Source organism: Leuciscus leuciscus (assembly GCF_965113295.1).
Source record: "Leuciscus leuciscus genome assembly, chromosome: 16".
Classification (NCBI taxonomy): Eukaryota; Metazoa; Chordata; class Actinopteri; order Cypriniformes; family Leuciscidae; genus Leuciscus; species Leuciscus leuciscus.
The window spans coordinates 14,307,209-14,334,610 of NC_138740.1; the positions used below are offsets into that span (position 1 = coordinate 14,307,209).

Sequence of the window (27,402 nt, forward strand, 5' to 3'; positions counted from 1 at the left end):
TATAAAATAATAGACTGGTAGTGTATAAAATAATAGACTGGTAGTGTATAAAATAATAGACTGTCTGTGTGTGTGTGTGTGTGTGTGTGTGTGTGTGTGTGTGTGTGTGTGTGTGTGTGTGTGTGTGTGTGTGTGTGTGTGTGTGTGTGTGTGTGTGTGTGTGTGTGTGTGTGTGTGTGTGTGTGTAATATTTAATATTTAAAATATATGAAATATATTTAATAATACTAACAAAATCAGACACAGCAATACTGAGGTGTACAAATGTTTCATCATCTTTTAATTAAAAACGCATTCTGTATCATTAAAATATGCAACTGTTTTGAAATTCTCTTTCATCAGGACAAAGTCTTGAATCCATTGAAAAACACTTAAGAGTCCTGTGCTAGCGTTAGCGCACGTGCTACGACATATTGAGCTGTTTGAGTCTGGCTCCTGTCATTTCCAATTTCCTGTCCTACTATCCCTCTCAACATAAAGGCCAAAACACAAAATAATAAAACAGAACATGTATATAGAGTACTTTGTGAGATTGTGGTTCATTCAGCTACATTCAGAGCTACATTCGTGTCCTCCCCAGCCATACTTGTTTCAACCCCACCTTTCCTGGTGTAGAAATATGCAGTCATACCGAATTCTTCTCCTTTCACTTAATCCCTTGCTCATAGCTTCCTCTTTCACGCATGTACACACTCTTATTACATGATAACCCCCTTCCAACCGTTATATATCCCTCCCCGGGATGCGTGAGGCAAAGCTGAATAAATTCATAAAAGCACCTCGAATTACAAGGAATCCAAATGGTTGCGCAGGTAATGACTGAAATCTTTCCTCCATACCAATTTCACACTTCTGTGCAGAGACAGTTTGACAGGGCGTGAGAAAGTCAAATACGTTTGGTGAAGGATATCGATCGGAATATCTCTCTGAACTGAAAGCTGTCTGCAAAATGTGACGACCGCCAACAAGTAAAAGCACATGTTCCAAAAATATTCCAACTAGTGTATTTGACGGAGGGAAAAAACATTCCCCTCTTTTGAAATGAAAGAATTGAATGAATACTGTTTAGAGACTTTATGTAGTCGAAACGTTATCTGATTAAGAACAGGGATCAAATATGTTGGGGGGGGAAAATAGCATTGTTTTTTGCAACATGTAACAGACCTCCTCTTAAAAATCTTTATATATTTTTGGTTACAGAGTTTCTAATAAAAACAAAAATTAAGAAAAGAGTCCAACAAGTGATCCTCCTGTTGCTGAAAGCCAATAGCGGTTTATAAAGTCCAATTGGCCCCAAGTGTCTCCGTTTCAGAATTCAAGTTCTGACGGACACAGGTAAGTCCACACTCCTGGTCTGCCTTGCAGACATATGCTCTGGTCACAAGAAAAGAAAAAAAAAAGAATAGAATATGAAGAGTATAACTCCATAATCTTGAAAGATAACAAAGCAATATTAAGTTTCCCTTGCCAAAACCATACTCATTGGACCTCTATTGGTCAATTCAGGGCTCCAGTTTTCTAGACCTGAGACTTTTAACCAGAAAGTCTGAATCTCAACTCTCTTAGAAGAGCTGTAAGTCAAAGGCAGTGTGTTATTTAAAGGGAGAAGCCTCTAGAGATGTTCACTCTAGACTCAAACGGCCAATCCCGATTCGGAGAAATCCTCTTCTAAAAGACCCCGCAGCCCACGCGCCCCATTAGTGATCTCCTCTCACAAACACACTTGGTGTGCCGGTAAAAATCCCCAATGAGGCATTAGTTTTCCACAGGCGTGGGGTTCTGGGGCAGTGGTGGGGTTGCGGGAGGCTGGCTGACGATCACCTGAACAACATAGTCTCTGGAGATCTTCAGCTCTTCCAGCTTCATCTTGTCGGTGAGCGGTCGGCCTGAAAAGAACCAGCGCTGGCTGGTGGACGCCACCCCCTCCTGGGTCTGCAGACGCCGCTTCATCTGCTGGACGCTGTCGCTGGTGCGGACAGCCAGGCGTAGATCCCGGCCCGTGGAAAGACGGAGACGCAACTGGCACTCCTGGCCCTCGCAAGCTGGAGCTTCTGGGACCTCAATAGTCTCGGACTCGCTCTTTTCCTCGATCATGTTGACGGGAGGGGAGAGGCAGTAGACGGGCAGCTGGTAGCGGTTCCCCAGCTCATCATAGCATTCAGTCAGAGCGCCTGGAGATAACAGAACAAGAAGCCATTTAGACACATTTAGTCCCTCTTTGTTGACTTGTCTAATGGTTTAAAACAGGGGACCATAATATTCTAATACAGAATCTACATATGTCTAATATGTAGTCGAATCCAAAAAGTTTGAGATCAAAAAATAAATGTTATGATGCTAAATGAATATAGTCAAGAAATATAGAAAGTTCTGCGCTGTGTTTCGGACATTATTCAAATGAGCAAATTTATGAAATTGATTATGAACTCCTTTGTATAAAATGTCATTGAAGCACAAGAAAATATGCTTTAAATCGTTCTCAAATGCTGGATAAAACTAATAATAATAATTCGTTTTTACACAAATTATGAAGTTCATACAATCTTGAGTTCTGTCGATAGTAGGGGTGTAATGATACCCATGTCACGATACGATATGATTGCGATACTCCAAGACACATGGGAAAAGGTTAACAAAAAATTAACTGTTGATTAAAATGCTAAATTTGGTATTACATCATGGGTGTAAATGAATAGGCTTGGACTTGGTGCTGGTAACCCAATGCACAGGACAATAGTGACACCAGAATAAAAAATATTCATGATTCTGAAGCTGAAAATAATTATTTAGACGAATATGCTTGCACTATTTCACTGACTAGATATATTTTAAATAATGTATAGGCCACTTTTTACTATTAACATAAGACATTTGGCATTAAAAGGCCCCATTGTGTTGTTATACATTATATATTCAACATTATATATAGTAGTTTAATTTAGTAATGACACTAAAACTTTTTTCCACATACAGTAATTTTAATTTTGGGTGAACTATCCATGATACATATTGTTGCATTTTTGTATTGCGATATATTGTGACACCCCTAGTCGATAGAGAAGTTGGATAGATAGACAGACAGAATAACAGAGTACCACAAGGTTCAGTCCTGGGCCCATTTTTATTTTCTTTAACCAAACACAACTTTGCTTTTTTTTATATATATATACTGGTGATATGGTTATCAATTGTGCGTCCATCATCATCAAGGCCTTTAAGTATTTACGAAAGCAGTTTTATAAAACAACAGTGTCTTACAAACCCCACAGTATGCAAGTCAAAGGTGAGAGTGGCGAGGAAAACTCCCTAAGATGTTCAAGAAGATGGGAAGAAACCTAAGGAGGAACCAAGACTTAGATGGGGAAGCCCTCCTACTTGGATTGGCACAAATGTAAAGTAATTTATAAAAGGCATACAAATGTTAATGTAAAAAAAAAATGTTTTATTAAAACAATATAATACTATTATTATATTAAAATAATATTTTAAGAACCATCAGAAATCCTCCAGGCTTTTTATTTTGTAGAACAGACACTTGGTATGGTATTATTTGGTACTGGTATTAAGGTTGTTTTAAAATCCTACTATTCCTACTAATAAAATGAACAAAGAAACACATCACATGAGGAGCATTCCTATGACATAGAGAATGACTGTGGATATGTCAACCAAAGAGGAAGTAGGAGTAATGAATCAATGGCAATGGGACAGGGTTCACATCATAGTAACAATAAGATTACATCACTGGCTTCTTCCAAAGAGGAAGTAAATCATAATGAGCTACACCTCTAAGGAATTTAGCTAAAATTACTGTCATATTCATATTATCATGATGACACAAGTAAGTTTTGTTTTTATGGATTGTTTTTGTTTGATCAGTAATGAAAAAATGTCATTAATTGCTTCTGAAACTTTCTGGTGAAACTTTACTGTTCGTCAGAACAAAGCACTTCTGACTAACCCAGATCAAAAAAATTGAAGGAACAGTTCACCAAAGAAATGAAAATGAAAAAAAAATAAAAGATGCACTATATCCTTTCCATCCTGTGAAGTCAAACTATAGCTTTATGTGAGGAACAAACAGAAATTAAGTCTTTATTCATTGCAACTTAGCCCTAACTCTCCTTTGTGAATTTCATGAAAATTCATGACAAAAATTGCGCTCAGAATTTGTCAATGAATTTGTTGATCCAGCTCACAAAACCAGCCTGAATGATTTAGTTTAGTTCTGTTTGTCCGGTTGCAGCTGTTAACAACTCTCAGGATGGGGAAGAATATCAGGAAATAACATAAACATTGGTTCATTCCCCGCACAATGATCTTATGAACACATTGTAAATATTGTCCACAAACTTTATTGATGACTGTTATGTTGCTTCTTCAACCTTCTTAAAACTTGAATGCCTCAGTCCAGCCATAAAACAACCAGTACATTTATTCCAATTTTATCATATAGTGCTTTATGGAAAAAAGGTCAAACATGATTTGGAACAAATGATGAGTCAGTAACAGATTTTTGGATGAATTACTCTTATGAAACTAAACCAAATTTCATTTACTCGCCTCATTAGATACGTTTTGTCTAAAAGCCCGTTCACACTAAGAACAATAACTATACCCATTAAGTTTTTAAAAATCATTCTAAGAGAATAGCAAAGTCCACACCACAACTATTATGACAGATGGAAGAATAATTGGAATCACTTTCCTATTTATTTATTTATTTTCAGCTGATGAACAAACAGATGAAAATCCATCCAGCAGAACATAACTGCATTTCACGCTTTCAATACATGTAACGTAGAAGAGTTCACAGTAGAAACCAAAAAATAAAGTCAATTTAGTTTTCTAAAAAAGCTTCAGAAATAGTAGCCTATTGAATATTCACAACAAATATTTTTGCTAGTGGCGATTTAGTTTAAATAATACAGAATATCACAATGATTTGGCAATTAAATTTCCTAAAGACTGTCATCATACCAGTATAACAATCATTCCTTGTTCTGCAACTTATAAATATGAGAGCGTAATGAGACATTGATGCTTTAAAATCTCATGATGTTTGATTAATTTCGGATTCATGTTCGATTCAACATCGTGCTTCATTTTTTATTGAAGTAGCAAATTCACTCCACCTACTTTTTAAACGAATGTTATTGATCTTATTGTGAAAGATTCATCCATGCATGTTTATTTATTCTATTTTCATTCTATTTTGACATTGTATTTTCAGGCAATATGTCATAACTTGATCTTCCAGATTAATTCAAGTCAAGTCACCTTTATTTATGATTATTACTAAATATTCTTTGTTTATTTAGTGTCAAGTAAATATAAGGAAACCAAGCCTTAACTGGATTTTTACTGGATTTTACTTCTTGCATAATACATTTTGAATCTACTTGGCAGAAGTGGCTGATTGGCCAAATGGCAATTCCTGTCAATGCAGAAAAAGAGAACAAAAGGCAACATTTTTGTTGCTATATCGCCCAGGCCTAGCGGACAGCGAACTGCTTCCTTGCACATGTTTCAAATCAGCATCCTCCACAGTGTAAGGGTATTCATGTCCTAGTTGTGTCACTCAAAGTGAAGACCAAACAAGGATGTAAGGAGATGAGATGACACTGATGTATTATTCCCTCCATGTGAACCTCTTCTCTATTCAATCACAATCTTAAGTACCCCTCTCATCATATTAATGTGCCTTTGACAAACGCCTTTAGACGGGTATTCAGCCAGTGAGAGTCAATAAATGTTCAAGAGCTGCTTCAGAGGCGATTTCTTGGCTCTCGGTCAAATACAGTAACTGTCCTAGTATCAAGAGCCTGACCAGAAACCAGCTTGTACCTGATAACAGCTGCAATGTAATCGTCATGACAATAGGTGTATCTATTTTTATTTTTAATGGAACTGGTTAAAATACCATTCCGGAATCTGTTTACACTGTACAGAAAAAAATGTAATAAAATGAATGTAGACAGATTATCGAATTAATAATTTATGAGATCTTTTGTGGATATCAAACAGTACAATATGGCTATTGTAGTCCAATCAATATCTGAAAGAATGACCCTGATTCTTAAGTGAAATAACTTATAAGCATATATCACAACCAATGTAGTCTGATACGGTGTTATACTAGTATTATTTATATACTATTATAGTTTTAATTCATTTGTTTAATTTAAGATAAATTTTCATTTTTATTAAATTTTTAGCCATTTTGTTATGTGATTGTCATTTTTATTTTTTAAGATTAAGTCATTTAAGATTCTTTTATTTTTATTTCAGTTTTAGTTCAATTTAGTTTCTATTTACTTCCAGTTAGTAATATTGGTGCTTTAACTTAAACTTATGCCAAGGCAACATTTAAAATTTTTGTTTAGTTTAAGTTTTTCCCATCTAATATTCATATAATATTGTGGCTATATTTAATGTAATAAAATCTGTTATAAATTGATATCGCAAGTAAAAGCAATTATTTTCACTATTGGCCACGGGCCACGTGTTTTGAATTCAGGGCTGTTGAAGTTAACATAACAATAATGTAGATAAAAAAAGATAAATAAATAAAAAAGATATTTAAAATGTTTTAGTTAATAATAACTGGTCTGATTCCCAAATACTGTATATGACTTTATGAGTCAGTTTCTTTTTATTAAAATCAAACACATACAGGTTATTATTGTATGGCATTTACTCTATCACCATCAAAATGACTGAAACATCATTAAAAAGCTTTTTTGGAAAATTGTTAAGAAGTATTTCAATTTGAAATGATGCGTTTCATGAATAACGGCCATTAAATAGCTAGTTAGGACACATTTTGGTATCAACACAGAAATACAACGTTTGTGATTTTACTAAATATAAAAAGCTGCACTTGATCCTCTGGGATGAAAAGGATAAAACTGGGTTACGCAGATCTTTATGTACACTATCTGAGATAGAGAGATATGATTAGCTCAGCATTTACAGTAAAAAGGCCCTACGGTTCTGCAAGACTGCTGTCCCAGTTAGACACATTCAAGGAGGTCTAGAATACCAAATACTCAGTCTCTACACTGAAAGCAATGTGATTCAATACCAATAAAGTGAATGGAAGTCAAATGCTCTTCACATAAACTTGACCACAAATACTCAGAAAGTAAGAGAACTGCGTAACCCACCTCTGTTTACTCACACCCAGAGAACAGAAAGTGGAGAATGGTTATGATCTGTGACCTTTTCACTGGGTGAATCTCAGAGCTATAAATACACCCAAGCATGTCGAACAACCACAGGCAGGATTCATGACAAGCAGAGTGGCTCTAGAACCCCCCGAAAACCTCTGTGGATGGAATTTCTCCTGTTGCTGAAACAACTGCTAATGCTCACTATGACTACATTGCTGCGATGCTTTACTGTTTGACATCACCTGGTCATCCGGTGTGGTGGTGGTGGTGGTGGTGGGGGGCGGGTACACGTTGAAAAGGCCACTATGGGGTGAAAGTCTTGGAAGCGGTGGTCTTATGAAGAATACATGCATGGAAATGTACATCGTACATTGCCATTTATGATAAATGTGTTAATGATAATGAGTCAATGTCAAAATATTGTTGATAATGATACATGTGCCAAATTCATAAAAATGTACTCTGCATGGACTCATGTTAGCTTCATGGTTTTTTTATTTTTTTATTTTAATGACTCAAAAATATGCCATGTAGTGTAACCATCAATTAAAAAAAACATCTAACATTTTTCGTGTTCTGTACTGACACTGTTGTATGAGAACTGAACTGAGCTGGACGATTATATAATTTTTTGCAGAACTGCTTTATAGATGACATGAACTAATTTAATAATTGATGATCTTTACAATGGAATTGAATCAACACTGAAATGCATCGTTTTCCTGTTGTCACTGTAAAGCTGCTTTGAAACAATCTGTACTGTATAAAGCTCTTGACTTGTCAAATCAACATTTATATTAATGATAATGAGTCAAATGACAAATATCTTTGACACTTATGGAAGAAAACGTGCCAAATTCATAAAAATCTACTCTGTATTCATGTTGGTTGCATAAGGCCCTGAATAGCTTTTTATACAAAGTTCCAATTTAATGACAATTTAAATTCAAGTAAAAACTTTACAATTACAACATAACATTTTTATTACACATTGAATACATTTGAGTGTATAAATCTGAACTATTTTTAAAGTTCTAAAGTTGTTGTTTTTTCAACTACCATGAATTTGATCAATAATTATTGTTATAATTAATATAATGATTATTATTATGAAATTATAAATATTTCAGAAATAAAAATATGGTCATAATAGAAGAGTATTAAAATTGTTGTATGTATGAATTGCATTTAATGTATTTCTGAATAATTTAATGAACCCAGAAAAAAAGAACAATGTCACTGATCAAAAAATATCTATTATATCTTACTCTGAAATTCAAAAAGACACATCCATCAGCACAATAGCAATCTTATTATCGCATATATTGTATTATATTGTTCCTGTAGCTCAAATGGCAGAGAGCGGTGATAGCAACACTAAGGACACAGGTTTAATTCCCAGAGAACACATACTGTTAATGAACTGTGCAATAAAATGTATGCATTTATGAATACTGCTCCACCTGATCATAGCAGCTATTCAAACTCCAGTACAAAAATCAAATAAACACCCTGGACTTCAACTCCTACAGCTCAACTAAAATGAATTCTTAGGTGGAAAATAAAAGTGGGAATGACTAGGGGAGAAAGTATGTTTTGATTCACAGGAAGGGGTTGATTCGATCTGCATGTGTCCTGTTGGAGAGCTCAACTGCAGCCTAGTAACAGCGGGAGGGTTTTTTTCCAGGCCGTCACCAGGCAGCCCGGCTCTCAGGAGACGCTGACAACTGCCTGCAAGAATCTCCAGCTGCACCCAGGCAGATGTAGACAATGAAAACCGCACAGAGGAACACGGGGAAGTTCACATGCATTCAAATGATGACATTGTTTTCCGTCTGAACCGTGGTCAATAAGCAAATAAGCGTAAAATGCCGGCTCCTAAGATTATGCAATTAGTGAAAAGTGGACCTATGGTGAAGGAAATGACTGAATTGAGAACATTTCTGTATAATAAATAAATCTTACTACGAGTATGTTTATTTATTTAGCATTTTTCGCGTACAGATGACAGCATTGTCAAAATTAGGGATGTCCCGATCAGGTTTTTTTGCCCTCGAGTCCTAGTCCGAGTCATTTGATTTTGAGTATCTACCGATACCGAGTCCCGATCCGATACTTCTATAATAGCCTACATAAAAAAAGAATAAAGAAGAGCGAAAAAACTGATCCAGGATGTTCCTTATTTTTTATTTAATTCACCTTATTTTAACATTCAACAACTCTGTTAACAAACAGAGCACTTCTGTGAACAATCAAGTAATAAATAACATCAATTCTTCACTTTTGGACTTTAGTGCAACAGTAAATATAAAAAAAAGTCTAATATATACACAAATAGCACCTCAACTTAAAATACCCGGCAGGCATGTAAACAAATAAAAAATTAAAGTGCCACAGTGTTTGCAAAGCCAGTAATGTGCTTTTAGGAACTGCACTCCTAACTCTTACGCTGGTTTTCGCATTAGCAGAGCGTGCAGTGTGTATTTTTTTCGCCGCCCATGTTAACAGATTAGAGCATTCACACCGCACGCAGAGGTGGCGCGGCAGCGCGTAGCAGAGCAGAGCAGCAGTGCCGCGATCGTTTCGGCACCGAGTCTATTTTTGCTGCGCCGCTTACGCTGAATTAAAGTGACAATGCATTGATCATGGCCAAAATACACCGCAGTTTTATCCAAAAAGTGCATTGACGATATCTATTGTGTTTTAAACAGTCAATCAAATGACCAACAGCAATTTAAAAAGAAAACAAATGTCCAAAAACAAACTTGTTGCCAGAACAATAAAAACAAAGATGAACCAAAAGTTATATAAATGAAATTATTAATAAAATAAGGTTATTGACAAGTCTTTTCTCTTAAATGTATTTGAAAACGAAATAAAGCAATGCCAACTTATCCATTATAGAGTACTCTGTCTGTACACAACCCGCAGCTCAGCCGCGCGTGACAAACGCTGCCAGTGTGAAAGCAAAACGCGCGTGTCCTGCTCCTCATACGCACTGCTCCTGCGCTGCTTAAGGCCAATTTATACTTCCGCGTCGAGTGTACGCCGTAGTGTACGTCGTAGGCTACGCACGTAGGCGACGCCGTCGTGAGCATTTATACTTCTGCGAATGTCTGTGTTGCTCTGCAGTTACACCGCCGAAACGCTAGTTGGCGCGGGTGGGTTTTAATGTTCCACTGTGTTTACATTCCTCGCGGTTGTTTTGAGTTTAGGTTTCTACGAGCAATGGCGACTGAAGAAGTCATACAGATGGCTGTATTTCCGCACTTCTTCAAGCAATCTCTCGGTCACTTGGGTCTATTTCCATGGCTCTTCACTGATCTTCGGAATTTAAAAATGGCGGGCGGGCGGTGCAGAGTGCAGAAGATCATTCCGGAAATGCGTAGGAGGAAACGCGATGCTATCCAGCCGACCAATCACAGATCTTGCGGTCCGCGTCGCCGCGACGCGTAGTTACATTTTTGAAGAGGTGCGCGTCAGGGTACGGCGAAGGGTACGACGTATGGTACACGTCAATGCGTATGCTACGCCGTACCTTCTACGCGCACCCGACGCAGAAGTATAAATTGGGCTTTACGCTCTGCTAACGCGTGCACTGCTCCTGCGCTGCTTACGCTCTGCTAACGCGTGCAGTGTGGAACCGGCGTAACTCTGTGCCACCGCATAACTATAAATGTGTTAAAAAATAATGAGAATATATATACATATATATCCAAGTCCAGATCGGGAGGTAACTTCCGATTCCGATCGAGTCTGAAAACACGTGATCGGGCCCGATTTCCGATCACGTGATCGGATCGGGACATCCCTAGTCAAAATTATCCCCGTCTACACGGATTCACGAAAACGACTAAAAACGCTGTATTCTGCTGCCAGGCCAGTAGTTGGCGATGTCACTTTGTAAAGAAACACTACCTGCCTATAGACTGAACACTAGGGGTGTAACGATACACATATTCGTATTGAACCGTTCAAATGTTATGATAACGGTCACGGTAAGCGCGCTCATAATGTAAGAGACGCTGGCGCCACCACAACATTGCCCAACATCAAATGACAAACGTAATGAAAGCGGAACGAAACTGTGCTACTCTGTATTTTGTGCTTCACGGACCGTTTATCAGTTTGGACCAATGCAGCGAGAGCCGATCTTGATCAAGCGACACCGTTACTACCATAGACAGTAAAAGAAATGGACACAGCAACCCCATAGATGATGTAGATGTGACGTGAGCAACCTGTCTGTCTTCTAGTAGCTGTGCCAAGAGAAATCTGAATCATTCCCTTCCGAATCTTGCAGAGACGGAGAGTGTGAGTAGGAGCTGTCCATGAGCTTGGAGCAGGAGCAACTTTTGCTAAGTATTCTGATTAATATTTTTGTCATTTTGCCTCTACGTCCCCCCGATTGCCTGCGAGCTTCTCCTCCTGTCTATACGGTAATAAAAAAAATAAAAAAAGAATCCTCACATGGAGAAGAAGCATGGCGGAAGGAGGAACGCTGCCGACGATTTATCCCCCTAAAAGCAGGGCTGCCAACTCCACGCATTCGACGTGAGACTCACGCAATCGACACTTTTCACACGCTCTCGCGCCACACATCCATTTTCTCACGCTGAGAAAAATCACGGAGCAAAGAAGACACTGACACCGACAGGCTAGACAGAGCAGGTGACTGATGATATGAAAACAATTTTCAGCTCTCACGTTCTGTCCATTTTATTACGAAATTCAGACAATAAATACCGTTTTGGTGCTTGTAAATGTGACGTGACCGATCGCTGTAGCCCCTCAGTTCAAGTAAACCAATCATGTGTTACCTCTTATTTAAAGATACAGTACAACTTACCGAAAGGTACTTGTGCCTCGATCAATCAGTGTTTTTCAGCCACGGAAATGTCAATAAAACTGCAGGTGAACAATTATGTCACAGAACGTTACATTTACCCCAGGAAAGCCATTTAATGACCAACACGTTAGCTGACTAGAAAAAATAGCTATAGAGAGGAGTATTTTGCTAAATATGTGCACTATATTACATTTGTGTTATATTTTTACTTGTGTCATAATTGTTATTATAATGAAAACCAAATTATATTTTATTTGTTAATTTTTAACCTTTAATAATACCAGCTGATAGGGCTCTCTGTATGTTTACAGCATTATGTGAGATATATTTTTCTTGAGAAAAATTAACATGTAGGCTATCTACTGTAGCCTACCTAATATTTATCCAAAGAGTCAATATTGAATCAAAATTGAAATCAAATCCCAAGAATTGAATTGAAATCGTGAAAATTGTGTAAAATTCGGTTTAGTTACTAAATGTTTTGACAATCACAATTACACCTATTGTGAGGCAAGTTTTTTTTTATTTTATTTTTTTTATCCATCCGTTTCTTTTGAGCAATTAAAATATCGTGATAATACCGTATACCTTGATAAAAGCTCAATCAATTAATCGCAGCATGAAAATGTTATACCGGCACATGCCTAGCTCCATCATTGCTCAAAGTAAAAAATTATCATAATTTATGATGTTAGTTTTAATAAAAAAAATGTAATCAAGGAAATTTCTCTGGCATTTCTTTCTTTTTGCTGTATCGAAAATGTACACCGTGACACCAGTGTATCGTATCGAACCGTGAATTTTGTGAACAGTTACACCCCTACTGAACACATAATACATATTCGCATGACGTCAGCGTTTTCACAAATGTGTGTTTTTGTAGTTTACACGGAGACGATAACGGTATCGTTTTCAAAAATTTGCAGTTTGAAACTTGTTTCTGAGGCCCTCAAAACACACGCCGTTGTTGTGTAAATGAACAGCCAAAACAGCGAAATTTCAATATATTTCTTGGTATGAATGACTTCTGGCCTGTAGGGTCCGATTATTAAAGGGATAGTTCACCCAAAAATGAAAATTCTGTCATAATTTACAGAGTGACACGTCGTCCTCATGTCATTCCAAACCCATAAGACTTTCGTTCATCTTTGGAACACAAATGAAGATCTTTTTAATGCAATCTGAGAGCTTTCTGTCCCTCCGTTGACGCAACTACCACTTTGACGCTTCAAATAGTTCATAAAAAGATGAGTAAGAAAATACATGGATTGGCATTGAAATGAGATGATCCACTGAGCAGATATAATACTCTGAAGAATAAAACTCATTGAAAACAATGTAGTCACAGATTAATGAATGTGCCAAAAAGATAGAGCTGCAGAATATGACCAGCCAATGATTAAAACGCTCATGATTTTAAAGCTGATGTCAAGAAATTCTCTGTAAAGGCCAGGTTATACTTCATTTTCCGTGTTCCACTTCATCTCGTGTCTGCACAGCTTTCAAAGTATACTTAACCCTGGATGCTTTTTTATACTCTACCAGACGTCAGAGAGCAGCAATGAGTTGCTCGGAAGAATAGAAGAAAAGGACATTTAAAAGCAGCCTACTTCAGAGTAATATCATGCTTAACACTGAGAATTCGAATAATTGTATTGTGACGGTCGGGTGCGGATTTCTAAATCAGAGAAAATCATAGTTTCGAGTGGATGGCGGGGGGATGATTTATATCAACAGCGAATTCGGTTGACGTTAGAACTGATACGCGAATATGCATTTTTACTTGACTTTATATGTGACCTTGAAGGAATCCAAAAGTAATCCGATTACATTACTTTCATATTGTGCTTGGATTACATTACAGCATACTTTTTTTAGGAAGTAATTTGTAACTGTAACGGAATACATTTTTAAAGTAACCCTCCCAACTCTTGCCTTATGTAGCCCCAAAAAATATTTGGAAATATAAGCCACACTTAAATTGTACTGCATCATGTAAAGTGCTTGTCATTCATAATGCTTCCCCCATTGCGAAATTCATTTTTGGGTGAACTATTCCACTGACAGAACTGACAGATGAAGAATAGAAAGAGAAAATTATATTTTCAATAGATTTCAATAAAACCATCTAATACATAACGGAAAACCATGGTATTTACCAAACTGAACAAATCTTTTTGTCAACACGAGTGTCTGGTTAGAATCAAGGCGCGCTGGTCTGTGACATGTGCCTCTTACCGTGTGGTAACGTTATGCTGGCGCCATCAATGATGGCTTGAGCAAGTTCGTGGTCATTGCTCTCGAAGGCCTGGGCAGCCGCCTTAAGTGCATCCCAGATTTCCTTGCGACCTTCAAAAGCCGGTGCCGTGTCCCAGAATTCATCACGCTTACTGCGCAGCTGGCCATCGGTCATTGGGTAGTCGCTCTTCCATTTGGGCTTCTCTCTCTTCAGGGGCTGGTTTCGGCCCAGTGCAACTGCAAAAGAGAGACGAACAGGTCAAAACATAGGCTATTTATTATGGCTAACAAATGACAACGACTTTGTCCATGGCTCAATCCGATTTCAGAGCCTAAACTTTACAAGATATACATATTTATCCTTGATGAGCTGATAGCATAAGGCAGAAACTGAATGCATCTACTGAAACAGCATGACTTGATCTCAATGTTTCTGTTTGCAAAACTGAAAATAGAAGGAGGGTTAACAGTTGTGGGAGAAGCCTGCCGTAACATCAGCTCCAGATTGGACTTTTGAATGGTGGATTAGGCTAAATATGATTCTTGATCAATGTACCATATTAATAGCAAAAATACACTATCACTGCATATCATTTTGCACTATATTAATAACAAATGGCTTATAACACATTAAGGTGCAGGTGTAATTTTTTACAAAGTTTTACACAAAAGATCAAATGGCACTTTAGAAATTTAATTAAAGTGACATACTTTGATTCACATAACATGAACATAACATAATATAATATAAATTACAACCCTGTGGTCTACATAGGACAAGCAGTAAGGTTGAAAAATAGAAATAACAAAATAAATAAAATAATGTACATTTGTACATTTAGGACAAGCGGTTTGGAGAATTGATGGATATTATTATATTATAGTAATTAATATAATAGAATAGAAATTAGAACCTTGTGATCCATCTACATAGGACAAGCGGTATGGTTGTAAAAATTTAATAAATAATGCATCAAATTAAAAAAAATTAAAGAAATTGTACATTTAGGACAATGAATGGATATTATATTATATTATATTATATTATATAGCACTCAAGGTGTCTTACACAGCATAAACAATAAACATAAAAGTATATCTTAACAAAATAAGCAAACCATATACTTTTGGTAACACATACACTCTACAGACACAGCGGAGCCTAAAACAATAACACAGTCCAGTGAGATGAATCGCACACACATTCTGATATACCAGTCCAAGAGAAATAAAACTGGACAAATAAAAATGTCCAAACAAGGAATGCCTGCTACAGGCACACAACATCAAATGCCAAACTCAAACACATGACGGTCACAGCCACTGCAATGCAAAATGCCTTTGCCAACACCAGTCACTGCAAAGAGAGAGCTTGAACTACCACTACAAACCACCAACAATGCGTGAAAAGCTGTTGAGATTGAATCCAAGAATGTTCTTTATATGAATATGAAGCATGACCAAGAATACCATGGATAAAAAGGAAAAAACGAACAGCTTTGATTTGATACAAAAAGCAGTTGGTAAATAAACGATGCATACAGGCCAAAAGGTGTCAGTATAGAGTTCAGTTACGAATAAAAGGCTAACAAACAAAAACAGAAACTTACCGAGTCTACCATTGGCATTAGAAAAAAAGAGAAGACAGGAGATATTTTGGGAAATCCAGGAAAAGGGTTGAGGGTTCATAAGGTTTCCAGGTGGTGCTGTGGAAAACATGCTATATCCCACAGTTCACATATGCAATTGAAATCTAAGTGATATCAGACTTAGTCAAAAAACAACAATTTGGTAACAGATCATCTTGTATTTGTCTTGCAGGTCATAAGCAGATTTATAATCTTATCATTTTTGGGCCAGATTTTTATGCAAAAATATACATTTTATAGCAACATAAAAAAAAAAAAATAACATATATTTATGTATAATAATAATAATAATAAATTACATTTAATGTTTTTAATTTGTAATTATAGTTATAAAATGCAACTAATGTTTGCAATTGAAAGTTCTTTTGTTACCTTGCTGACATATTTACAGCAGAATTTGCTAAAACAATATTCAAAACCTCACAGAATCCTAAATGTTTGAGTTTACAAAGCCTAAAACTGAGGCTCCAAGCCATCCACATAAATAAACCCTCAAAACACCCCATATGAAAAGGAAGTGGATGTTTGTGGCACATGTTGTAACATTCTGTCTGTTCCTTTGAGAATAGATATAGCCTACCGCAGTAATGGCATTTGTTGAAAGCAAAACCTTGAGATGTATTGCACTCTCTATAAACCAGCACACAGACTACAGACACACAGACTCCCAGTCAATAACACTGGCAGAATTACCAAGGGCTGAAATCCAAGCAGTTACATCAGAGGGCCCGAGACGTCTTCGAGAAAAGGAGATTTACTGGGTAAAACATCTGGCTGCCATTATAAAACCTTTTTGGTCAGGAACGCAGGTTACAGAACAACCAAAGCCTGTGATAATGCTACCCAACAACACTTAAGATGTTCAGTGATGAGGCACAAAAACACAAGCATAAAACTCCAGACAGAGAATAAAACAGCAGCTGGACATGAATAATTCAGGCACAGCCAATAAACCAGTATAGCACTTTTTATGACCCAGAAACACCAGAGAAACAATATTTCAACAACCCAGAATCAATCCTTGTCATCTGATACGGCACCTTACTAACGCAAGAGGGGGGAAAGATTGATTTCCTACATTCTGCGAATTAACTTCCTGTTTGTGTGTATTGTGACGCGAGGCTGGCGACAAAGCAGCTCTCTGATGACCTCTTCCTGTTGTCAAAGAGCCAGCAACACATGCAACTTTGTGAATGAAAAAAAAAATAATGAAAAAGTGTGGTTACTGCAGAGTACAGACAGTTTTGCAATCATAGGCAATTTCCTCTCCGCTGTGAGGAGGAGACTGTGACTTTTGTTTTGGATGTCTCCTAAAATAGGTTTACATGCATGTAAGATTTAATTTTCTCATAATATACATTGAAGCATTACCTCTTATCTCACAATGTCTGAAATGGCTCGATAAAGGATTCAGTTTCGCTAATTACAGTATAGTTACGGTATATACGACATGGCGTGAACGCACCTATATATTACACACTACATGAAAGGTAATATCCAAAAAAGCATAATAGGAGCACTTAAAGTAATCATGGAGACTGACCCACGAATTTTGTTAGTGACACATGTAAAGAATGGATTAAAAAAAGGAGTACAGGTGAATCCATTTATATAAAAGTATAATGCGGTAGCTCTGGTCAATAACTTGCGGGCTGCCTTTGTGTATAGACTACATAGGCAGCTGCTTTCTGACATGGTGTCTTAAAGGGATAGTTCACTTTGAAATTAAATTTTGGTATGTTTTAGCTTACCTCAAGGGCATCCAAGATGTAGGTGTCTTTTTTTCCGCAGTAGTTTCAATTTTGATATTTTTAGGTCAAACCGTTCTTGTCTGTCAGTCATATAATGCAGGTCGATGGTCATTATCTCAAAACACAAGCACAGAGTCCAAATTAAAACAATTCCTTGTCGTCCAAATTAAACAATTCCCCATCGTAAGTACACATTGATGGCCTAAGACACGAAACGAGCGGTTTGTGTGAGAAAACGAACAGTATTTATATCGTTTTTACCGCTTATACACAGCCATGTCCGAGTGATCTGATCTGACGTGTACGCAGACTGGTGCATAGATATGTACACTAGATGTCGCCTTAAAGACTTTCGTTTTGACAAGACAGACAAGAACGGTTTGACCTAAAAATATCAAAATTGAAACTACTGCGGAAAAAAAGACACCTACATCTTGGATGCCGTTGAGGTAAGCTAAAACATACCAAAAATTAATTTCAAAGTGAACTATCCCTTTAAAGGTGCAGGCTGTAATATTGACAGCTAACGGTTGAAATATGTACTGCAGTCCAAATTCAACATATTAGAGAGTCATTTCCCCCGCCCCTCCTGCTCAGACTCGACCCTCACGTGGGTTGCCAGATTGAGGACACGCAAACAGGAAAGAGCGCAATTGATAATGGAAGGCGACAAGCCCTACACTGTAAGCTGATCAGCTATTATATCTGCTTTTTAATATGCTCCCATTCATAGAGATTTTTTAAATGGATGCCAAGGCTTTTTAGGTCGGGTAGAATCTGCGATCAATGATCTAGTTTGTTTGCTGGTTCCATGTGGCTGCAATATGCTGTGTTTTCCGCCAACTGGCAACCCGGTAGTGGTAAAAAAAAAGAAAAAAAAGAAAGCGATCCATCGATGCATCGCGATTCTCTCTCCACCGATTCTGGGTCGATTCTGAGAATTTCAGAATCGATTCTGAGCTTAGTTTTTTACCAGATGTGCGATGACGCTGAGTTTGCTTTAGAAACACCCGTCTTCTGCTTGCTAACAATTCCTCACACACGTACAAAACTCGAACCTTCCATAAAATAATCTTTCATAAAGTTCGGAAAGGTTGAGGCGAATTACAAGGACATTCACAGGCTTCATTGCACAGGATGCGCTTTGAGAGACGTGCGCTTGTTTTGATGTTACACTTAAAGTGTGCTGTCTCGCCCGTCTGTATTTTCCTTACAAATGCTCTACGAAGTCATCATTTATGTGGTTTGGAATGCAGTGGACTAAAATATGAATCTCACTAACAGAAGGCTGCTTTAAATTTTAAATGCTGACGCGCGCTTTGTTTGTGTACGAGACTGCTCGCGCAAGCGGCTGTGCAACTCCGTGTAAGTGGTTTAATATACTTGTGCAAAATTAACGTAAACACAGCCAGTTATGTCTTAAGGGATTAAACGGACAGGACAAACCACATTACTTCTTATATTTCAAAAGAGATCCGAGCGTGAATGCAGCTTAAAGGGATAGTTCACTTTGAAATAAAATGTTGGTATGTTTTAGCTTACCTCAAGGGCATCCAAGATGTAGGTGTCTTTTTTTTCCGCAGTAGTTTCAATTTTTATATTTTTAGGTCAAACCGTTCTTGTCTGTCAGTCATATAATGCAGGTCTATGGTCACTGTCTCAAAGAGCATGCACAGAGTCCAAATTAAAACAATTCCCCATCGTCCAAATTAAACAATTCCCCATCGTAAGTACACATTGATGGCCTAAGACACGAAACGAGCGGTTTGTGTGAGAAAACGAACAGTATTTATATCGTTTTTACCTCTTGAACACAGCCACGTCCAAATGATCTGAGAGCGCGGGCGGGTATAGACATATACACTAGATGTCGCCTTGGCTACGGTTTCCAATGAACTGCAGTAGCCAAGGCGACATCTAGTGTATATGTCTATACCCGCCCGCGCTCTCAGATCATTTGGACGTGGCTGTGTACAAGAGGTAAAAACGATATAAATACTGTTCGTTTTCTCACACAAACCGCTCGTTTCGTGTTTTAGGCCATCAATGTGTACTTACGATGGGGAATTGTTTAATTTGGACGATGGGGAATTTTTAAATTTGGACTCTGTGCATGCTCTTTGAGACGGTGACCATCGACCTGCATTATATGACAGACAGACAAGAACGTTTTGACCTAAAAAAATCAAAATTGAAACTACTGCGGAAAAAAAGACACCTACATCTTGGATGCCCTTGAGGTAAGCTAAAACATACCAAAATTTTATTTCAAAGTGAACTATCCCTTTAATAGATCTCCCGCAGTCTATGTCATAGTAAAATACAAAAGTACGATGAAGAAAAATCACTCACAGTTCTTGAATGGAAAATGTTCAGATAATCTTAAATACTGAAAGCACTCTTTGTTTGTTGTTTGTCATGTTTCTATGCTCCTCTTTATTATTTGCTACTTGCTTGTATGGTTTGAAGTTATATAAGTTAAGCAAATGAGACTGTCCACAATACATGATTGTTATGGACGCTCTCCGTGATCAAGCTTTCAGCCAGACAATGACTCCGGCAGCAATATACTAGACTCAATACAAACAAATCGCAGTGTAAATACACTAAGAGCCGCAACAGTGATTCTCTATTCCTCGGGGGGGGAGGGACAGTCATTGTCTCTTGGAGGGCTGTGGAGCGTGTGGACTTCCCTCAGGGTGCACATTTCTCCATGCAGACAGAAAATCTATAACATCACAGTTCTATTTCCTGTTTATAATGATGCACAAGCGGGCAGAGTCTTTATTTAGATAAAGTGGGTTGGATGAGGTGACGAAAGCCCATGGTTATGTTTGGGAATATCTTCTCTTAATTTTTGTACAGCACATAGTAAACAGGGTTTGAAATTAACTTTTTCACTTACCGGACATTTGGCTACTAAAATCTTAAGTTACCGGCCATTCAGAACTTCTACTAGCCCAAAAGAATGTAAAAAAAGAAACCAGATTAACTATGTCACAGCTTATAACTACTAATATATATATATATACACAGTAGGCTACTGTGCAAAAGTCTTAGGCATGTTAATATCTCAATATCTCTAACAGGGATTGTATACATATACATATTAGTGCTGGGGGAATTAACGCGTTAATCTTTGCGATTAATTTGAGATGTTTAGCGCATAAAAAAAAAAAAAAAACGCAATTGACGCAGCACCTTTTTTTTTTGCCTCGTTTTAATGACTTACTGTTGCGGCTGCTATTGAAAAGGCCGAAAATATGCAGTCCCGCCCCTCCGTGTTCAGCGATCAGGTTTCATTCTCGCGCAGCTTGTTTAGTAACTTCACGAGCGGGTCTTTTCCGTTCTGTGTGTGTGTGTGTGTGTGTGTGTGTGTGTGTGTGTGTGTGTGTGTGTGTGTGTGTGTGTGTGTGTGTGTGTGTGTGTGTGTGTGTGTGTGTGAGCTGCGCTCTCTGCTCTGTCGTTGATGGCCCAAACGCTCCAATAATGTAGAGATCACACACTGGAAAAGCAAAGTCCGCTCAAATACCGTGAAATTTCTCAGTAGTAGACTTCTGTTTGCTGAGCTGGTATAGCCATGCTGGGCAACAATGGTAAATTACCTGCTCTGATCACATGCTCTGGTAATAATAGCTTTGTATGACTGTATAATTACTCAAAAAATAAATCGGTTAAATCTGAGTATGTTGCATAGAACTGAATGAAGAATAATATATTGATATATTGATGTTTAATATTTTAAAAAATTGCTATTTTCTGTCCAATTTGTGTGGACATTGTTGTTTAATTTAATTAGTGATTCTACGTTTAACTATTGATGATTACAAGTTTGGGGGAAATGCGATTAATTGCGATTAATCACAGCAAATTGTGCGATTGATTAGTAAATTTTTTTTAATCGATTCCCAACCCTAATACATATACATTATGCATGCACAGATCAGGTACAGCGTGTTTTTGCGTTTTCATGTGGACAGATTTTTTTTTTTAACCGTGCTTGTGTGGACAAGATTTTTTTTTTTTTGGAGGTAAAATACCCGTGTACGTGTGGACTAGGCATTACTGACCTGCAAGTTAATACCTATTCCTGCATACCAAATGAGATCCAAAAATTATTGTGGGTGATTCAAATATGCATCCCAAATCATAGTACTTTGTAAATGTGTCAAAAAGTGGGTAATCTTTAGCCTGACGTCGTCATACTCAGATTATAGTCAGAATGGGAGTCTGATACTGCTCCATTGGGTTGTGATTATGGGGCGTGTTTCAACCGAACCAGGAAAGAAAATGCCTCTGCACTCAATTGGATAGACCTACAACCAATCAGAGCAATGGAGACGTATGTTTTTCATTCATGTTTCCGATCGACAAATGCCTTGATCGCGGTTCTCTGTTCCTCTTTTAAAATTAATGCGCAGTCGATATATTCTATAACACACGCGATGGCGGAATATACACATGATGTTTTATAAACAAAGTTCGGGAGGAGCACGTTCAAATAATCAATCCAATCAACTTAGAATTACCGTCTACCCTATCAGCATGAGAGGAAGCATATTTATTCACTTTGTCAACTCACCTAACATTCCTTGACAGTTTTCAGCATCCCTCCACTCACTCTCGGCTTGTTCTTCCACAGCCTGGAATACGGGGGTAGTATTGGGTTTGGGCCGAATAGCCTCTATAGCCTCTCCTCGGACAGCACGCCAAATATGCATTTATTCTATCTGGTGAAATCTCAATTCTCTAGCGGAGAACGAATTCAACCCAAGTGGATTGGTGACGTGGATGATTACGTTACTGTTGATCATCTGTCCATCATCGTATACAGCCCGCCCTGACAATTTGATTGGTCCGAACAGCTTTTGTTCGGGCATAATAGCTCCTCAACGGATCAAGTCCAGACCAAACTTCCCGACCAAAAAATGTTGTGGGCGGGGCTAAGTTCAGCTGGCATCCAGGCTAGGTAATCTTTACTTTAGAGAAATATTGCCAAAATCACTTGAACACACAAATTAAACTAAACATGGCAGTGACATAAGGCAATTTAAGTTTGATGCTAACATTTATACACACTGTAAGCAACAAAAGGGGTCTGTGAAATCAGGACGCAATTCTATGAGACTGGTGTTGGTAGTACACCAATACAACAGTACAACCCCTAAGTGCATACTGCACAGTTTAAGTAGGCCAACACCAAGCTGCAGGTCATGAGTGGCTTCGGAATTATTTCCCCATAATTCCTTTACAAGAAAAGTAAACTTGTGGAGAACTGCAATAAGACTGCATGTGGTCACCTTATGTAGACCATAGTGGTCTCACTTAAAATACAGTGAAAATAACAAAACCTAACAAGACTCATTTACAAGAGTTTAATACACCTGAGGGGTATTTGGACAGGCCTGTTTCACCTAAACACAAACAAATCCTTACAGTTTTTATAGAGTGAAACTAACAGCGCAGCAAAACTCTGGAGACCGCAGATTCAACCTAGTTTTTCTGCAGGATTGTGGATTTCATTTTCACAAGAATCCCAAACGAGGACCATCTGGATTAAGCTCCAAAAGGAGAACATTTTGTGATGGCATGTGTGTGCGTGTAAAAAGCATCCTTGGGTGCAAGCGCAACACGATTTTCCTCTTATTCGACTGCCGAAATCTTTCGTTTCATCCTCGTTCTTCTTTTTAATCCTTTCCTTCGTTCCTCCCCCAACTCAAAGTCAGCATCAAAAGCCCATTAGAGAAACCGTATTTAACCCCCCCCCCAATATAAAAACACAGAGAAACAGACTTCATCCGTATGGTATTTAATACTGTATGTACTTCCCATCAGGCCGGTCGGCCACAGGACTCTCTGAGAAGCATTTGTGCGAGGGCGTGCTGACATCTGGGAACTATCGGCACTGCCAGCCCTCCACACGGGAGGGAGTGAGAGCCGCTGATACACAAATGTGCAGAGAGAGGGAACGAGGGGAGAAAGGGTGAGACAAAAGAAAAGCCAGACGCAATTAAGTCTACAAAATCGACCGAGGAGAACGGCCTTGTCGAGACTCGGGCAGGACTCCATACAGGGTGTCAATAATTCAATGGCGACTGGCAGAAGCTTTGTGTCTCGTAGAGAAAATCATCCGTCATTTGGTTTCTCTCAAGAAGCATCATGTACGGCGGAAAATAAAATGATGGCAGTGGAAAGAAAGCGGTGGAAGAATGGTTCTCCTTTCAAAGGCCACGTTTAAGTAGCCTACATATGTCAGGATCACATGACAGATGGGTCGAATCGCACAACCTCTGATCGGTCCGGGAGAGGCGTCTCGGATCTCTGCGAGTCTCCGGAGATGAATACCCATCTTCATCTCGGGTTCCACCTCTTCTCAGAATGAGAGAACTGTCCTCTCAAGGGCAAATTCAAGGAGAGACTGCAATTCCTCATTTGATTCTTAACGGTATACCCGTTGTTGGCCAATATTAGAGATTTTACAATTAGATTAACTTTGCTAATGCTCACTTAAAGTTAATCCTTGCAAATATAATTTAACAACACAGTTAAATGTAATATTTAACAAATGTTTCTTTCTCATAATGTACATTAAATGCTGTGACTCCTAAATTTCCTTGTAGCATTGAAAATGATTTATTTTTGTTTTCAATGTAAATGATTTAGCAAAAAATGCTATAACATTTTTATTGGGGGAGTTGGCAGAGATGAATTCCATTCGCGCCACTTTTATGTATATCGGACGAATGTCTTTAGTTGTTGCATCACGTCTTGCAAAGTACACAGAACAGCAAACTCAAAACATACTGTAAGCCATCATCATGTGACATGACTGACCAGGCTCAACCCTGCTTAGCTTCAGTGGGAAACCAGTCTGGGGCTACAGGGTGATATGGCCTACATTCATTCTATATAGAAAGTACTTTTTAATGTCCATGAAGTAATTACTTTTTCAAAATAAGTACCTACTCAAGAGAGTATGCCATTTCGAACGCAGCCAATGCTTCCCTGCGGCCGCCATTGACGAAATTTCCTGGGCCCGTATTCATAAAGATTCTAAGAATCCTCTCAGAAAACTCTTAATTTAGCTTAAAAACTTTTACGTAGGAGTCTTAGCTTAAGAGCAATTCGGGACTGATCTGAGAGCAACTCTGAGTAAGAAAAAGACAAAAACTTTCATCTTAGTAAGGAGGCGGGGTTGACCCCGTTGCTATGTATGACACAATCTTTTGACGACTGTGATTGGTTGGTTGTCCAAGAAGGGGAAAAAAAGTGATTTTAAGTATAGGGTCTATTCTAAGCCTTCACTTTGAAATTACATGCGTAATTTTTCCTATTTGACCGTTCTCACACACACACACTCACACACACACACATTATATATGTGTATATAAATCCTTTTTATTTTTATTTACCATGCTGTTAATTTCCTATAAGGTATTTGCTTGGCTTAGAATGATAAAAATTGTTCCAATCTTTCCAATTACACTGATTGCTGGCATGTCTATTTAAGTGGTGGTTTGAATGTTGGTTTTAATGTATAAAACATGGAATTTTCCCAGTTGCCAAATATCGTAATGTAGTGATTACTTTCATTTCTGGCGCTATGGCATTTGCGCTGTATCTGAAATATTAGCGTGTCTCTAATAAGATCAGTCACAAACATGATCCCTGCACGATCTAATCTATAGCGTCTTATTAACTCACTGTTATTCATTGTCTGCAACACATTTCTTCTCCCTCTACGTCTTTCTGCCATTTTCTCCTCTGCTAAAGAAACTCTTAAGCCTCTTAAAAGTCCTCGTCCGTGCTCCTAACAATTTTGACCTTAAGACCTCTTTTAAGGGTTAAGATGCTTTCTGAATAACTTTTTTCTTTACTAGGATTTTTTCTTTAATTTTAAGAGTAAACGCCCACATTTGTAAGAATTTTCTTAGAATTTTGTCACTAGGAGCTACTCTTTGCATTAAGATTCTTTATGAATACGGGCCCAGCAATCTATATTGTTTTCACTGTTAGACTGTAGGGGGCGCTATTACGCATCATCTGAAAGAGTACTGAATCTCCAGATCAAAACACAGGTGAAAAAGAAGCACTGTTTATGCAGCACATGTAAAATAACACCATCATTAAACAGCATTTAATTCAAAACTACCTAACGTTACCGAATGAAATGTCCACCCAGGACGAGCTATAGGACTGTGCAAACTTTGAGGGTGTTGATGGACTCGCTCTACTTGATCGATATTTTGATCATTGCTCTGAATCCCATCCAGACATAGTCAAAACTTGATTTTTGACAGCTTTTTGTTCAAAATGTTGCTTTTTTATTAAACAAGTGTTGATAAAAAAAGAAAGCAGGAACAAAGCTAGAATAAAATGTTCTTTGTTGTTGTTGTTGATGATATATTTCATGATCCGATATTCATACAATTCTGGGGGCCATGAAAGTTTTGTGAAAATGATCAAAAATGCTGTCGGTGGCTGGCAACTTTTTTAAATGCTGGTGAAGAAACAGTTAAAGTAGATATTTTCTGAAATGTCTCAGTGTTGTTGTAGTTGTTTTTTTGTCCATTCAATGGAAGTCAAAGAGCTTAAATCCTGTCTGGTTCCCAACGTTCTTCAAAACCTTTTGTGTTCCGCAGAGTTCCGTTTGAAAAGACATGAGTGCAAATAAATAATTTTTTATTTTGTGTGAAATCTCTCTTTAACTATGGAAAACATCAATGTTTCAACACTTTCTGCCATAGAGTTCACATTTTCTGCACTGCCTGAAATGCCCTTGCAAATGCCTCTGAATAACTTCCAGCTGTCTTGAATTCTCTGTTTGCTGGCCAACAATAAAACATCTTCTAACATGAAAGGAATTCTGGGAAACTAATGGCAAGCTGTCTGGGTTATTAACATAGGCAGGTATGGGTCACTTCACTGAGAACATCTGTAAGCCAATAGCTCGCGTTTCTGAATTCATATTTCACTGTAATTAAAAACAAAGGCCCGGGGCATATTCATGCCAACAAAATTTATATGTCAGTGAAGAACGATTGTTTTATCCTCCTCCATTTACATATTTTATAAAATGAATGAACATTCCTTTAAGGGTATAAAGGAGAAACCTAGACATTATCATTAAAGGAAGCAGGCCAAGATGTCAGGCCTACTCCACGTTCCACATTCATCTCCATGACGACCCAATGATCCAGGTGAAGCGTGGCCTGGCATGAGGACTCCTGTGCCTGCTTGGAGAACTCGAACACTGCATAATGCAAGACAGACAAGGCACTCAAGTTTCACCTCACAAACAGCTCCGAAAACACCCGGCGTGAGCAGCGAACAGACTGCTGACACAGTGTTACGATGACAAAAATATCTGAGTGATAATGTATGAATGCTTAATGAGTTATTATTTTAATTTTTTTAACAAAGTTGGCTTTTGGAACAAACCCTTAACCCTTAGTATTAGGGTGCGTTGCGTTCACACTTGTAGTTTGGTTTTGATCCGGACCATAAAAGAAAATGGTTCGCTTTGAGTTCACTCTACATTTTTAACACTGAGATATAAGACAAAACTGTACTGAACTGTAATGGGCAACATAGATACCTATGACGAGATGCACACGACACAGTGGCGTTTGAAAGTGGCGTCGCCATCTATCAGCGAATCCGTCTATCAGCGGATATATTAGGGATCCGTTGATAGACGCCTGATAGACGAAGTGCTCGGTGAAGAGCGTCAAAGATGT

General features: G+C 38.0%; 1 protein-coding gene and 1 long non-coding RNA gene across 2 annotated transcripts in view; one reads left to right on the forward strand and one right to left on the reverse strand.

Moving 5' to 3' along the window:
• Positions 1-252: 252 nt before the first annotated feature.
• Positions 253-27,402, reverse strand: part of ubtd2 (ubiquitin domain containing 2) — a 30,857-nt gene continuing 3,707 nt past the window's right edge. Inside the window, exons 2-3 of the mRNA XM_082141514.1 lie at positions 14,263-14,499; positions 253-2,171 (exon numbers count right to left, since the gene is read on the reverse strand). Coding sequence (XP_081997640.1) covers positions 1,756-2,171; positions 14,263-14,499 — 653 coding nt within the window. The 3' untranslated portion in view covers positions 253-1,755. The remainder of the gene's footprint in view (positions 2,172-14,262; positions 14,500-27,402) is intronic.
• On the forward strand, positions 20,145-22,492 carry LOC309478033. Its single transcript, XR_014198770.1, has 3 exons — positions 20,145-20,658; positions 20,702-21,021; positions 21,769-22,492. It is a non-coding gene; the product is annotated as an uncharacterized lncRNA (long non-coding RNA).